At 35.0% G+C, this 17,618-nt stretch overlaps 1 protein-coding gene across 5 annotated transcripts in view; it reads left to right on the top strand.

Annotated features, from left to right (window-relative positions):
• Positions 1-17,618, top strand: part of RGS7 (regulator of G protein signaling 7) — a 592,608-nt gene that overhangs the window by 507,175 nt on the left and 67,815 nt on the right. For all 5 annotated transcript variants that reach the window (XM_073801627.1, XM_073801618.1, XM_073801639.1 and 2 more), the window contains 2 exons: positions 266-342; positions 449-530. In XM_073801627.1, coding sequence (XP_073657728.1) covers positions 266-342; positions 449-530 — 159 coding nt within the window. The remainder of the gene's footprint in view (positions 1-265; positions 343-448; positions 531-17,618) is intronic.

The following is a 17,618-nucleotide window of genomic DNA, read 5'->3' on the forward strand; positions in this document are numbered from 1 at the left end:
CACTTTTTTTATATAAGGTAAGTTTAGTATTTTTGATTTTTAGTTATATTCTCCAACATTAATATTCATAATAGGTTTTCCTGTGTCCTCTATGACTGTTAATATGAGTATTAGCTGCGTTCAGTGAGCATGACTTATCATTCCAAGTACACTTACTCCTTTAGAAATTCTGATTTGTTTTTTTGGTAAGTACATATGGTAGATAAACTAGAAGGGAGTCGTAAAGCTGAGGACCAGAATGTCTTCACCGTGGTATATTTTTCAGGAGAGCTTGGCCAGGCTGCAGAGGGCATTTGCTCGGAAGTGGGAGTTCATTTTTATGCAAGCAGAAGCACAAGCAAAGTGAGTCCTTGTGAGTCTTTTGGAAGATTTGTCCAAGTTGTGGCCTTTTGTCCAGAGAGGCACTATAATTAACACTACTTATTATTCATTATTATGATATTAACAGAGTGGACAAGAAGAGAGACAAGATTGAAAGAAAGATCCTTGATAGTCAGGAGAGAGCATTCTGGGACGTACACAGACCCGTGGTAAGCAAGCGCACCAACGTTGTCTAACTTCATAATCTCAGCCTTTGGAAAGTAAAGGAAGAATGCAGAATGCAGTAACTCCATCACTTGTCCCAAAGTCTTGGTGAATTATTTAAGAAAAGATTGCCACTTTTGTGTAAGATGACTAGAGTTCAATAGTATAATATTTTTTAAAACTATGCATTTTTCTAACATGACATTACTTGCTTGCTCATTCTTTGCTTTTGAGGTGCTTGATACTTTCATACACTTGAAAGAAAGAAGACTGCAACAAAGCAGTTTTGCATGGCTTATGATCTACATTTTTCTGGATTGATAGTAAAAGTATTAGTCAAAATGTTGTTCCTCCACTAATTTTTCTTTTTAAAACTTACTAACAACATGCTTTGAATGTCAACTTTCATGGAAACATTTTAGGTGGCTCAGTTTCAGTTCAGCTCATACTTCTAATGATGTAACTGGTCATTGAATCTACATACAGTAACTTAGCTGGTTTTCTTAAATAGTAATGTTAAACCATGTGAGTCAGAGTAACAAATAACAAATGTCCTTGATTAATACCAGAAAACTTTGTGTAAGGAATTAAACAGTGGTTATGAGTATTCATAAGAAAGCATGTCTACTCTCATATAGCATATTTTGATGCTAGGTCTTTGTTTTCTATATATTTCTTTAAGCACAGACCTAGAGAATAATATTTACATACTATTATTAAATAACAGGATCACAGCATGAGACAAATCAAGATTCTTTGAGAATATCTTAAAATTTTCTTCTCAACTACCTTTAGAAACTGACCAAAATAGGTCTGTTTTCCAAAGGTTTGTATATATATCTGTATCTATACCTATATACATATAGTTATGGATATATATTGATATATATTTAAATTTTAGATAGTAATGCAGTTGTTAAATTTCGTATGGAATTTTTTGAATTCAAAAAAATTAGAACTGAGCTTTAACTGTCTTTCCTACTCAAAATTCAGCTTGAGTTTTATTACTCATGGTATAAAGGATTGTGAGGCCACATGCATAAGTATTGCAAGGATATGAAGTAGGATTTTTCCTCGCTTGTTTGTTTGTTTTAAGCCATCTCTAGAAACTGGTTAATACATTATGTTCTCATGTTTCTCCACTTTATACCCCTGGACATCTGGTGGCCCATCTCTAGCCTAGTTTAACTTTGATGGCCTATATCCTCCTGGCAACCCAAGAGGACTCACTCCATGCCGGTTCCCCTACACTGCCCGCATCCATTCTATAGCAAAAACTCATGTTCTCCCAGCATGTCGATTGATCTCACCTCAACACACTCCCCTGCTCCATCCCCCAAGAATTACTCAGCCAATCCCTTGCCTTCTACGTGCCCTGTTGGAAGCAGAACCTGTTCACAGTTGTTCTTTGCTCTAACCAGTGTAAGTCAGGCTCCAGTCCTCTGTGGCTCCACAGAGCAAGAAGCACATATGAGTGCTCTCCAAGGGGTCACCTGCTATACCCCTCATTAGGCTTTCAATTAGAAAGTCATCCAAAGGAGCACCTGGAGGCAGAAACCACCCTGAAGCCATTCGTTCCATGTCCCTTATTCAATTTGTGGATGCTTATGAGGGGCTTTATAACACTTAAAATGAACATGTTATGCAATACTTGGTTATTGTTTATTTTCTAGAGGGAAAAAAATAGAGTTTTGGGTTATCTGTATGCCTCTGAGAATGGAATGCACCTAATCCAACCCTACCTTCAACTATTTATTTTTTACATTACAACTCTGTATCCCATTTAAAAAGAAAAAAATTTTTTTGCAGTGGTCCCAGGTGCATGTGAAGTGATGACACTTGTCTGGAGGCCATGTCAGACACACAGGTCCTGCCTCGTATCTGGTTTTTAGAGTTCTGGGTCCTTAGTGAGAGTTAATACAGAGATGATGCTGGCAGGGACATTAGCAGCAAGACGCTCCTATAAGAGCTTTTAATGGCTATTTCCCCAGCACAATGCATAAGCTATATCTCTATTCATTGGCTGTAGTGTTAACTAAACAATGATAAGAAGAGCTTTCTAAGATAACCATACCTCCAAAAAGTGTCCTTATTTTTATTTTAGTTTTGAAAAAGTCTTATTACGAAAATATGAACACACTACTACAAGTTTTTAAACTGTAGAAATTAGTATTCTCATTAGAATAAAAATCTCTACTCAGATTTAATAGATTCATAACACAATTTATATTTTCCTGAACTGCTTTAGCTTTATTACTATATAAAGTATCTTTATTTTCAAAAAACAGAAATGAAGTTATCCTATCAGTACTATTTGTTGAATTTTTTTCATTTTATTTCTTCTTGCATAATCCTACTGTTAAACCTTTCCAAAAAATGTAGCAGAGAGCAATTAATCCTTATAAAGCTTTTACTAATTCAAGTAAAGGTGATGTGCTACATTGCATTTTGTTTGGTTTGCTTTGATTTGATCTGGCTTGATGCTGCCATTTATTTAGTTAAAATAGGTTGGAAACCATTAGCCAAAAGTGTAGTAGGGAAGAGGAAATCTCAAAAAGAAGCTCAGAATCTTTAAAGTATACTTAAATTTAATGTAAAATATTATATTACATGAACTTAGAGATGTAGAAAATATATGCAGTGTGATTTAGTTTTTTTAAATGCCGTCACTTAACGCAGTATACTCATTTTATTGCATTTAATACCTTTATGAAATAAATTTAGCTTCTTTAAGCATGTCCGTGTTTACTCCAGAAAAAAAATTAAGGTCTTAACACTGAAAAGGACTCTTCAGTTATCAAGGACTCCAGACGGAATTGCCACACACTAACTACTCAAGATGATAGTAGGGGAAATACACCAAATTGTAGCAAATGTCAAAGATAATTTGGGATTTGGGTTAACTTGTGTATTTAGTGTTTTGATACTTTTATGAAGCCTCTTCAAGGGCTAATGAATTCTTAGTCTATATTAATTGAATTTGAGCAACTAGTTAAATTGAAATAAAAATTCTGTTTGCCACACTGCTGAAGGGTTTCATTGATACTAACTTCCTAGTACTTGTTTTAATATTATCAGATCATGGTCTTTTGAAGAGCAGGAGTTTGTCTGAAATTTTATATACATTTTTGTAAATTTTTCTTTGAATAAATTAGTTTGGAGCAGTCTGGTGAAGTGTGTGTGTGTGTTGTGTGTGTGTGCACATGCACACAAAAATACATTAAAATTTGGAGTTTAAAAGTTTCTGAAGAAGAGGTTATAGATTTGCATAAGAAGTTTAAGGAGTTCCATAAGATTCAAAGTTTTTGTAACCTATTGAGTTATATCAGAGTGATTCTGAGGCCCAATAACAGAAAGAAGCAGTGAGATTCTTAAAATACAATCATCATGGAGCAAAATAAAGAAGTCCAGTGGACTGGCCTTTCAAAATATAATGGTGCTGATGCTCTGGGTCCGAGGGGTGAAGAGCAACCAAACTTGTTCCACACAGCCCTGCTGTGGAGCCAGTTTATATCCTTTGCACAGACTTCGTTTTTGTTTTGTTTGTCTGTTACATTTTTTTTTTGGCTTTATTGAGGTGTAATTGACAAACTAAATTGTAAGATATTTAAATTGTACAATATGGTGATTTTTTATACATATTCATTGTGAAAGGTTTCCCACCATTGAGTTAACACTGACTGAGAGTTGATCTAAAGAGATGTAGTGTAGGGAATTTAGGCCAATTTAATTCTGGGCACATTCAGGTGTGTGCATTGCAAGGTGGAGTCAATATAGAATGAATCACCTTTCCTCTTACCTTGGAAATCCACAGTGACCTCGTGGGAGCACTGAGACAGTACTTTGAGAGAGTACTGTGGGGGTACATTATTTATACCACAAACTATAAAGTATAAGACCACAATTATAAATATTCTTGCAGATACACTATGACAGGCACCACCTTGACACATTTTTTTTTTCAAAGAAGATGTTGGGGGTAGGAGTTTATTAATTAATTTATTTATTTTTGCTGGGTTGGGTCTTTGTTTCTGTGCGAGGGCTTTCTCTAGTTGTGACAAGCGGGGGCCACTCTTCATCGCGGTGCACGGGCCTCTCACTATCACGGCCTCTCTTGTTGCGGAGCACAGGCTCCAGATGCACAGGCTCAGTAGTTGTGGCTCACGGGCCTAGTTGCTCCGCGGCATGTGGGATCCTCCCAGACCAGGGCTGGAACCCGTGTCCCCTGCATTAGCAGGCAGATTCTCAACCACTGCGCCACCAGGGAAGGCCTTGACACATTTTTATTGGGGGTTGGAAGGAACCTGGTATTTGGTCAAGGTACAGGTCTTTTTAAATTTTTTATTGAAGTATAACATACATACTAGAAATGCAAACCAAAATCACAATGAAATAGCACCTCACACTGGTTAGAATGGCTGTTCTAAAAAGAGAAGAAGTAACAAGTGTTGGTGAGGATGTGAAGCAAAAGTAATTCTTGTGCACTGGGAATTCTTGGTGGGAATGTAAATTGGTACAACCACTATGGAAACAGTATGGAGGTTTCTCAAAAAATTAAAAATAGAATTCCACTTCTGGGTATTTATCCGAAGTAAATAAAAACACAAACTTCAAAAGATATATGCACCCTCATGTTCAATGCAGCATTATTTACAATAGCCAAGACATAGATGTGACCTAAGTGTCCATTGATGGATGAGTGAATTAAAAAAATGTGGGACACAGGCATACCTCAGCGATATTGTAGGTTCAGTTCCCAACCACCTACAAAATTTTGGTGGTGTATATAAAAGTTGTGTTTACATGATACTGTAGTCTATTAAGTGTTCAGTAGCATTACATCTAAAAAACAATGCCTTAATTTTAAAATACTTTGTTGCTAAAAAATGCTAACCATCATTAGAACCTTCAGCAAGTCATAGTAATAACATCAAAGATCACAGTTCACCATAACAAATATAATAATAACGAAAAAGTTTGAAATATTGTGAGAATTACCAAACTGTGACTCAGAGACACAGAGGGAGCAAATGCTGCTGGAAGAATGGCGCTGACAGATTTACTTAGGTTGCCACAAATCCCTTCGATTTGTAAAATGATGCAATATCTGCAAAGCACAATAAAGAGAAGTGCGATAAAATGAGGTGTGCCTGTATGTATGTATGTATGTATGTGTGTGTTTGTGTATATATTTGTACATACATATACACATATATAATGGAATATTATTCAGCTATAAAATGAATGAAATCTTGCCATTTGTGACAATGTAGGTGGAACTTGAGGACATTATGCTAAGTGAAATAAGTTAGACAGAGGATGACAAATACCATATGAGGTCACTTATAGAGAGCCACGGGGTTGGGAGGGTGGGAGAAATGGTGTGAAAGGGGTGAAAAGGTACAGACTTCCAGTTATAAAAGAAGTAAGTCCTGGGGATGTAATGTACAGCATGTTGACTATAGTTAATAATACTGAAGTGTATATTGGAAAGTTGCTAAGACAGTCGATTTAAAAAATATGCATCACAAGGAAAAAAATTTATAACTGTGTGGTGATGGATGTTATCTAGACTTACTGTGGTGATCATTTTACAATATATACAAATATTGAATCATTATATTGTACACCTGAAATGAATATAATGTTATATGTCAATTATATCTCAATAATAATTTTTTTTAATTTTTAGATTTTATTTTGGGTCTTTGTTGCTGTGCACGGACTTTTTCTCTCTAGTTGTGGTGAGCGGGGACTACTTGTCATTGTGGTGCATGGGCTTCTCATTGCAGTGGCTTCTCTTGTTGCAGAGCACAGGATCTAGGCATGCGGGCTTCAATAGTTGCAGCACACAGGCTTCAGTAGTTGTGGCACACGGGCTTCAGTAGTTGTGGCACATGGGCTTAGTTACTCACAGGTATATGGGATCTTCCCGGACCAGGGATCAAACCTGTGTCCCCTGCACTGGCAGGTGGATTCTTAACCACTGCACCACCAGGGAAGTCCTGCTCAACAATAATTTTTTAAAGTATAACATACATACAGAAAACTACACAAAGCATAAGTGCACAATGAATTTTCATGAAATGAACACAGCCAAATCACCAGGATCCCAGAGCCCTACTAGTGACCATTCCAGTCACTACTCCCTAGGTCAATGGTAACTTCTCATACCATAGATAAATTTGCCTACTTTTAATCTTTATATAAATGGAATTATTAATATCACTCTTTTTATATTCAACATCTTTTGAGATTCTTTCATATTATTGCATGTAGTTGTAGTTTGTTTATTCTCATTACTGTATTAGTATTCTATTATGTGAGAGTAGAGGATTTTATTATATACTGATGTTAAATTAACTTCTACAATGTTACTACTCCATTATTTTATCCATAATTTTGATATTCAATTTATTATTTTCACTAACTTGTTATGTTCATGATTCAACTTAAGTTACTCCAGACTTTTGTTTATCACACAAAACCATCAACTCAATCTCTTTAATTTAGGTTCAAAAGCAAAGCAGACCTCAAAATAAAATAGAAAAACAAGGTGAATGATAGTGTATCATATGGTATTATATATAATAAAAGAGTAATCTTTTGTTATATATAGAACTCATACATCAATGAGAAAATGTCAAAGAAGTAAAAAATGTAATGGAAAACATTTATATTTTTACCTATTAAGTTTGCAAAGAATTTTTAAAAGGTAATATCATCACCATATATTTGCATACAATCTTACCATCTTAGGTCCAAAGGCCCATTTTAATTCTTTGTTTGTTGGGAGAGGCATAAGTAAGTAGATAGGTAGGTAGCTGGATAGATAGGAAGATAGATAGATGTTAGATGATAGATAGATAGATAGATAGATAGATGATAGAAAGAGGAACAGGCAGACATGTGTAGAAAAAAGACTGAAAAGATATATACACAAATATCAACAATAGTTATTTATGAATGTTGAAATTCTGTTGATTTTCTTCCTTTTGCTAATCTGTTTTAAAATTAAAATTTAATGAATGTTTAGATATACAGCAAGAAAAATCAATAATAGTTTTAAAAAGTGAATAAGGACTTCCAGTCCAGCATATAAAGAACTTGGAAGTTGTCACTCCCATTCTCACAATAAGAAAAAAAGCTGAATAAGCTGAAAATCAACAATTTTTCTTAGATTCGTCTCAGAATGAGGTCACTGGGCAAAATACGTAGTCCCCAAAACTGGAGAGACAGACAGGCAAATACAACTTACCAGAACAGAAGCCCAAGAGCAGAAACCTCTGAGGAACCAATGCTGGGGTAAGAAATCCTAAACTGTAATCGACAAATTGCTGGAAGTTCAGAGTAGACAGACTTGAGCTGAGTCTTAAGGGGACACCACACAGTTTTGTGAGTTTTACCTCCAGGAACCCTACCAGATTCTCACAGTGAAGTTTGAAGAAAAATCCCTTTGTACATCTCTCAGGGGAAGGGGAAGAGAAACTATTTTGAAATACACTCAGGATATTCTCTTCTTCTTAACAAGACCTGTCTTTAAGAGAAACTGATCAGGGTTGTACCAAAGCCACAACATGAAGGAAGGGAAATACCCAACTTCAACCCTGGTCTTACCAAAATGAGGGGAAAAAAATCTGAGAGGAATTTGTAAAGGTCACAGCCCTGGGGCACACGCTTTCTAAAAGATTGAGACCTAATCACAGGACTATAGGATGCTTCCCCTCTCCCTACACCTTACCACAACATTAACAGAGCCTAAATAGCAAGAGGGAATTGCAAAGGAAAGAACTGCACATCTCAGGCCTTATTTAAGAAGCCTTAGGGAAACCCAAAGACAACTGGGAAGACAAAAACAAGGAAACCAGATGAAAGTTTAGCCTCTGATACAGCAAAAGAAAACAATAAATACAGCCTACCCCTAGCCAGATATACATAAAACCACACAATAAACACCTATTTATCTCAGTTTCTTTTACCCAGTACGTCATGTCTGGCTTTCAATTAAAAACTGCACATACAGTAAACGAAAATAAAAACAGCTCAGAGACACATTAAGCATCAGAATCAGACTCAAATATGGAAGAAATGTTGAAATTATCAAACCAAGGACTTGAAACAAGTAAGTATGATGAATGTGCTAATGGAAGAAGTGAACAGCATAAAAGAATAAAGAATAGAGGTACAATATAAGCAGAAGCACAGAAACTCTAAGAAAGAATCAAAAGGAAATGTTAGAATAAAAAAATACCATAACATAAATGAAGAATGCTTTTGATGTGCTCATCAATAGACTGGACATGGCCAAGCAGATGGTCAGTGAGCTTGAAGAAATGTCAATAGAAATTTCAAAAACTCAAGTGCAAAGAGGAAAAAGAGATTGAAAAAGACAGAATATCCAAGAGCTGTGAAATAATTACTAAAGGTGTAACATACATGTAATAGGAATACCAGAAAGAGAAAGGAAGAGAAGAAATATCTGAAGCAGTGATGACCAATAGTTTCCAAAAATTAATACCAAACTGAGAACCGGAAGCTCAGAGAATATCAACCAGAGTAAATATCAAAAAATCTAAACCTAAGCATATCACATTCAAACTGCAGAAAATGAAGACAGAGTGAAAATCTTGAAAGAAGCCAGAGGAGCAAGATTAACAATTGCATCAGACTTCTCTTTAGAAATCATGCAAGCAAGAGAGAAGAGTGAAATATTTTGTGTTGAAAGAAAGAAAAAAAAAACACCTTAGAATTCTATATCCAGCAAAATTATTCTCTGTAAGTGCAAGAGAAATGAAGTCTTTCTCAGACAAACAAAAAATGAGGGAATTTGTCATCAGGAGACTTATCTTGCAAGAAATGCAGAAAGAATGTCTTCAGAAAGAAAGAAATGGCATAGGTCAGAAACTCAGATCTAGTTTTTATTCTTAATTTAAAATAGTTCAAATAACAATAGCAACAGTGTATTCTGTGATTACAGATTAAGGGTAAGTGGAATGAATGAAAGCAGTGTTATAAGGTACAGAAGGGAGAAGGAATTGGGAATAATCTATTATAAGGTACTTGAATGGAGTAGTATTGTGTGATTTGAAAGAGTAGTTGGATTAGATGTAAATGTATATTGCAAACCCAAGGGCAACCACTTAGAAAAGTTTAAAATGAAGTAGAATTGGTATGTTAAGAGAGGAGGAAAAAAATGGAATTGTAAAAATTCTCAGTTGAAAACATAGAGGGCAGAAAAATAAAGAAAAGAAAAAGAAACTGAGCAATGGTGACAAATATCAATAGAAAACAATAAAAAATATGGTAGATATTAATCCAGCTATAAAAACTATCACTTTAAACAGCAGTGGCCTAAATATACCAATTAAAAGGCAGAGATTGTCAGAGTGAATAAAAAAGACCTAATTGTATATTAAGAAACTCACCTTAAATATAAAGACAGAGATAAGAACTAAAAGTAAAGTAAAGCAATGGAGAAAGTAAAGGGATGCTAACACTAGTCAAAAGATAGGTGGAGTAGCTATATTAATTTCAGATGAAGCCAGCTCCAGAGCAAGGAGAATTATCAGAGATGAGGAGCAACATTATGTAATGATAAAGAGATCAATTATTCATGAAGACATAATGTGTCAAATTATGACGTAATGTGTGTGCACAACAGAACATCAAAATATGAGACAAAAACTGATAAGAACTGCAAGGAGACATAGATGAATACACCATTATAGCTGTAGTCTTCAACACACCTCTGTCAGCAGTTGACCAGTCTAGCAAGCAGAAAATCAGTAAGGACATAATTGAACTGAAGAGCACCATCAATCAACTGGATTTAATTGATATCATAAAATACTTCATCCAATACAGCAGAATACACCTTCTCCTCAAATTCCCATGGAACACACTAAGAGAGACCACATTCTGGGCCACAAAACACACCTTACTAAATTTAAAAGGTTTTAATAGAAATTTTATGAGATATTCCCAGACCACAGTGGAATTAAACTAGATATCAATAACAGAAACATAGATGGAAAACCACAAAATACTTAGAGTTAAGCAACACACTTCTAAATAACGTATGGGTCAAAAAGAAGTTTCAAGAATAATTTTAAAATATTTCAAACTAAATAAAAATACATGTTATATAAATTTGTGGATGCAGTGAAAGCTGTGCTTGGAAATTTATACATATATGCATTGATGCATATGTTAGAAAACTCTAAAATCAATAATCTAAACTTTTACGTTAGAAAACTAGATAAACAAGGGCAAATTAAATCCAATTAAGCAGAAGAAAAGAAATAAGAATTAGAGCAGACATTAATGAAATTGAAAACAGAAAACTGATAGAGAAATACAATCTGATAGAGAGCTGGTTGTTGGAAAAAATCAGTAAAGTTGATGAGCCTCTAGTCAGAGAGCGGACACAAGTTACTAATATCAGAAAAAAAAGAGGGACAATTACTACTGATCCCATGGACATTAAAATAAGAAAGGACTATTGTAAACAACTCTATGCCCACAAATATGAAAACCTACATGAAATGGACAAACTCTTTGAAAGGCACAATCTACCAAAACTCACCAAGAAAACAGTTAATATAAATATGCCTACATGTATAAATGAATAAGCCTGTATCTATTATTAAAGATAGCAGTCTATTCAACTAAATAAATTGAATCTATAAGAAATAACCTTCCAAAATAGAAAGCAACAGCCCAGATTAGTTCACTGATGAATTCTAGCAAACATTTACAGGAGAAATTATACCAATTCTTTACAATTTTTCGTAAAAATAGCAGAGGGGCTACTTCCTAACTCAATCTAGGAATCCAGCATTACCTTAATACTCAAACCTAACAAAGTCATTGCAAGAAAGGCAAACAATTTCTTTCATGAACATAGGTGCAAAATTTTTCAATGAAGTATGAGTATATCACATCCAACAATGTATAAAAAGAAGTATATGCCACAACCAAGTGGGATTTATTCCAGATACACAAGGCTAGTTCAACATTCCATAGGCAACAGGCTAAAAATCATATGCTCATATCAATTTGACAAAATCCAACACCCATTCAATGATTAAAATTTTCAGCAAATTAGCAATAGAGGGGAACTTCCTCAACTTGATAAAGCACATTTACCAAAACCCTACAGCTAACATCATACTTAATTGTGAAATACTAGATGATTTCCCTCTGAGTTTAGGAACAAGGCAAGATGTTCCCTCTCACCACTCCTATTCAACATCTTACTGAAGGTCCTAGCTAATATAATGACAAGAAAAGGAAACTGAACATACATAGATTGCGAAGGAAGAAATAAAACTGTCTTTGTTCACAGATGACATGATGGTCTATGTAGAAAATCCCAAGGAATCAACAACCACAGCAACAAAACTAGAATTAATAAGTAATAATAATAAAGTTGCAGGATATAAGGTTAATACACAAAAGTCAACTGATTTCTTATATATTAGCAATGAACAATTGGAATTTGAATTTTAAAACACAATACCATTTCATTAGTGTTTAACAAAAATGTTAAATGCTGTTAGATATAGATATAAGGCTAACAAAATATGCACAAGATTTATATGGGGGAAAATACTGAAAGAATTTCAATATTTGCTGAAAAAAATTTTTTAAATCAAAATAAACGGAGGGATATTCCATGAATGGAGATAGGAAGACTTAATATTGTCAAGATGTTAGTTCTTCAATATTAGATCTATAGATTTAACACAATCCAAATCAAAATCCCAGCAAATTATTTTGTGGATATTGACAAACTTATTCTAAAGTTTATGGAAAGGACAAATGACACAGAATAACACAATACTGAAACAGAATAACAAAGTAAGAGGACTAATACCATCTGACTTCAAGACTTACTATAAAAGCTACTGTAATCAAAACAGTATAGTACTGTTAAGAAAATAGGCAAATACATCAGTTGAATAGAATAGAGAGCCCAGAAATAGACCCACACAAATATAGTCAACTTATATTTGACAAAGGAGCAAAGCAGTTCAATGGAGAAAGGATAGTCTTCCCAACAAATAGTGCTGGAACAACTGAAGATCCACATTCAAAAAAAGAGGAAGAAAATGAACCTAGACACAGACCTTATACCTTTTAAAAATATTACCTCAAAATGGATCATTCACCCAAATGTAAAATGTTAAACTAAAAATTCTTAGAAAATAACATAGGAGAAAATCTAGATGACTTTTGGTTTGGTGATATGTTTTTAGATTCAACACCACAGGCATGAAAGAAAAAAGTGATGTCAGTTTATTAAAATTAAAACTTTTGGCTCTGTGAAAGACACTGTTAAGAAAATGAGAAGACAAACCACAGACTGGGAGCATAATATCAAAACAAACAAATAACTGAAAATGGACTAGTATCCAGAATACACAAAGAATTCTTAAAGCTCAAAAATGAGAAACAACCAATTAAGAATGGACAAAAGATCTGAATAGACACCTCACCAAATAAGATATACAGATGACAAGTATATGAAAAGATGTTCAACATCATATATCATTAGGACATTTCAAAGTAAAACAATGAAGACACCACAACCGCCTATTAGAACAGTCAAAATCCAAAACACAGACAACACCAAATGCTGGTGAGAATGTGGAGCAAAAGGAACTCTCATTCATTGCTGGTGGGAATGCAAAATGGTACAGCCACTTTGGAAGACAGTTTAGCAGTTTCCTACAAAACTAAACATACTCTTACCATGTGATACAGCATTCATACTCCATGATATTTACCCAAATGAGTTGAAAACTATTGTCTATACACAAACCTGCACATTAATGCTTATAGAATCTTCATTCATAATTGTCAAGACTTAGAAGCAACCAAGATGTTCTTCAATAGGAAACTGTGCTACATTTATACAGTTAAATATTTTTTCAGCAATAAAAAGAAATGAGCTATCAAGCCACAAAAAGACGTGGAGGAACCTTAAATTCATAGTGCAAAGCTAAAGAAGCCAATCTGAAAAGGCTATACAATTCCAACTCTATGACATCCTAGAAAAGGCAAAATTATAGAGACAGGAAAAATATCAGTGGTTTTTAGATTTTGAGAGAGGCAAGGTAGAGCATAGGACATTTTAGGGGCAGTGAAACTATTCTATAGGATACTGTAATGGTAGATACATATCATTATATATGTCAAAGCTCATAGAATTTACAACACAAAAAGTGAACCCTAATGTTAACTATGTACTTTAGTTAATAATAATGTATCAATAATGGCTCATCAATTATAACAAATGTGCTACACTGATGTAAGATGTTACTAATAGGGGAAACTAGAGATGGGGCAATTCTCTGTACTTTCTGTCCAATTTTTCTGTAAACCTAAAATGGCTCAAAGAAGTCTATTTTTTTAAAAAGCTTAGATTTTTTAAAAAGTGAAACAGAGAGCATATCACAGGAGGAGTAATGAGCCCAACAAAATCTCTGACCACAAGGACACACCAGTGTCGTACGGTATCAGCAGACAAAAATAAATTTTATTTGCATAATATCAACCAGGTCCATCCTTGCAGAAAATTTGTGGGTCCTTTCACTGTGTGTCTTTGTGCATTCTATAGTCATGACCTTGAAATAGAATATAATGAAGCCTACTTATTGGTCTTCTGTTCTATTCAGTGTGCTTGGTTTTTATTTTCCTTTTGTGGTAGATACATTATTGACACAGAGTGGTAAAAAACAGAGTCCCCAAAAATGACTTGCAGACATTTTTTTTAATCTCTTTGAAGTGTCAAGCTAATGCTGCATATGAGACATATTTTTCTCCCAATACTATTTGTTGGGAAATTCTGCCCATGGTTTCTCCTGGATGGGAATAAATACATTCAAAATACTACTTCAGAGACTGAGAAAAATTCAGAATTCTGTTTCTCAAGGATTAGATGTACTACTGTAATAGGTACACCTCACATGTTATTTTGAGGCATGACCATACATTAAGTGTGCACCTTAAACAAACAAGTACACCATAAGATTTCATTGCCCCTGTGGAATACATTTTTCTAAATATACTAGTAATAGGAGAGTTGTTTAGCAAGAAAAAATGTAATAAAATAAAAGCATTAAATTTCTTTGATTTTCATTGAAAAAATATATGCGTTTCTTTATTGACTCATTACTTTAGTATATCTTTCAATCAACATTTATAGAAGTGTGCTGCACTAAAAGCTAAAAACACAAAGATGAATAAAACACTGTCAGTGTGATTGAGGAACTCTAGCCTGGGGATGAATGAATGGAGACTTAGATGGACAATTATCATGTAGATACTATGATGAGATTTATAATAGAGCTATGAATACAGTGGCCTGGAAAGTACAGGAATGACTGGAGTAATTAGTTATGATTATCCCTAGAAAAAAAAAAGACTTAAGGGAACAGGAATCTTTTTCTTATATATGAAAGGCTGTCAAATACAGGGGGCGGGGGTGACCTAAATATGCTGAATGAAAACGGTATGGTATATGCCAGTGATTATAAAGTAACTTTATTTTAGGCTCCCATTTTCTGCTTCAAATTCACTCTATGATGCTAGTTCTTCCCACGGACCTGGTCACAAACCTCTATGGGCCCATGATTTCTTTGGTCACTCTCCTGTGAAACATTCTATAATGACAGTAAATCCCCAAACATAGTATTGATTAAATATGCAGTTGCAAGGCATAATCAAACTGCACACCTAATTTAAGAGTGAGGCTTCTTTTTTCCAAGGTTCCACACATGGAAAAGTGGGCAGTTGTTGGTTTCTTCTGTCTTTTCCCATCTAGCATATTTACTCCTTGTTCCCATCTCACTAACCATGGTTTCTGATATGTCCAGAGATAGAATGGAAGGGGCTGGAGAAGTTGGGACCAGCAGTCTTCTTGCCTGCTATGATAATTGAACTTTGGTGCTCCCTGGGTTGGGCAGAAGTGGAAGCCACCATTCTCTTGTGGTTGCTTTTGTAGGCCCTTGGCTGACCACATCCCTGTCTCTGGGAATATCTCCCTTGCAGCTGTCTTTGATTAGGGAGAATGGATCTCTAGTTTGGCTAGTTACATAATTTTTCCTCATCCCCTAGGGATCCAGTAATATCTATTGCTTTTCTTTGCTGTCGCTTCACCCCTCCAGGAAGCCCTCTTGGAAAGGAACCTGAGAAGACCCATGCCAGCTAACTCTCATCTGGATTACAACTGGCCCTCTAGAAGCCTATATTCGTTGTCCCAGCGAACCCTAGGAGTAATTCACTTCCCAAACTTCGCTCTCTATTTTGCTGCTACAGGCTCATTCATCAGCCGCTTGCGTTCGTTGTCTTGATATGGTGCCATCACCAATCAACTGTGTCCCTCACAGTGAAGGAGACACATCATTAAAAGCCCTCTCCTGGCTTGGACAGAGAGGAAGCAAAACTTACAGAAGACTTCTCTCCTAGAGTCCCCTCCTCATCTCTGACTCCTGATTCTGCCCACTCAACCCCAGAGTCAGCAAGGGATTTAAGAATCATCTATTGCACTACTTAGTACCTCCAGTCCAATGTTGATAGAACTGATGAGAACAGACAAGCTTGCCTTATTCTTATTCTCAAGAGTAAAGGGTTTATTTACTGTTCTACCATCAACTATGATGCTGGCAGAAGGATTTTCACAGATCAGTGAGAGGGTTAAGGATTGTCTGCTTCTTGGCCTTCTATTTGAATTTTCTATCACTTGCATAAAATGTGACTTAGCTGAAACTTCCACTTTCAAAATCCTACTACATTTGGAAGTTACTGACAGCATATCTATCTATTTAGATCAAGTTAAAATTTTGCTTTCATTAATTCTGCAAATTAAAAAAGTAAACTATAGCTATATTCTATAAATACAAAAAAAGTATATCATGTGTATTATCCAGGCAGGAAAAAAAAGGTTAGCTACATGCAATCAAAATTTAGTCTATGCCACAAGACAGTGAAACAGCATGTATATAATTTAAGGAAGTAGAGAATGTACTTAGGCAACTTGTCTTCCATGTACAGTGGAAATATAGAAACTCTCAGGTATAATTTAAACTATTACTCTATTACCCAAATCATTTTATTAAGGAAAAAGAATCTTACTTGGGAACTTCCTCCAACTGACCAAAGGTAAATCCAATAAATAATTAAAATATGTGAAAGTCATAATCCAAAAGACTGGTGGTAAATAATGGAAATCATTTACATTTTTATTAAGTATGCAATAAATAAAACCTCATGATAGTGGTAGAATAGATATCTCTGAAATGAATAGAGATATATTTATGTTCTTGGTATATAATAAAAGCTTTTGGTAGAAAACATCACACATTAGTGAGGATGAGATAGATTAGTCAACAAATGCTCTCAAAAGAAGTTATTCTGAGGAAAAAACAATTTCTTGCCCTATTCTCCACATGAAAACACATTGAAAATTGATTTAAAAGCAATTCTTTTTTAGAAAGGAAAAAGAAGCAAAGAAAGAAATCTATAGAAAAAAAGAAAAAATCCTATTCAAAAATAGAGGTTTAGGGACTTCCATGGTGGCACAGTGGTTGAGAACCTGCCTGCCACTGCAGGAGATGCCAGTTCAATCCCTGGTACAGGAAGATCCCACATACCGCTGTGCACCTAAGCCTGTGCGCCACAACTACTGAGCCCTTGTGCTCTAGAGCCCACGTGCCACAACTACTAAGCCCTTGCGCTGAAACTACTGAAGCCCACATGCCTAGAGCCCATGCTCCACCACAAGAGAAGCCACCGCAATGAGAAGCCCACGCACCACAATGAAGAGTAGCCCCCGCTCACCGCAACTAGAGAGAAAGCCCGTGCACAGCAATGAAGACCCAACACAGCCAAAACAAACAAACAAACAAAAGAAAGAGCAAAAATAGAGGTTTACATTTAGCTAATGTTAGGATAGGGGAAACTTTTCATGCCTAAAGACAGCAGAAGAAATCATGAAGATAAATGTCAAATAAATTTAACTTAAAAATTAGTTTTTATGTTTAAAAATATAATTAAAAGGAAAATAGACAATCTTTGAAAACTATCAG

This window comes from Tursiops truncatus, chromosome 1 (assembly GCF_011762595.2).
Source record: "Tursiops truncatus isolate mTurTru1 chromosome 1, mTurTru1.mat.Y, whole genome shotgun sequence".
Lineage (NCBI taxonomy): Eukaryota > Metazoa > Chordata > Mammalia > Artiodactyla > Delphinidae > Tursiops > Tursiops truncatus.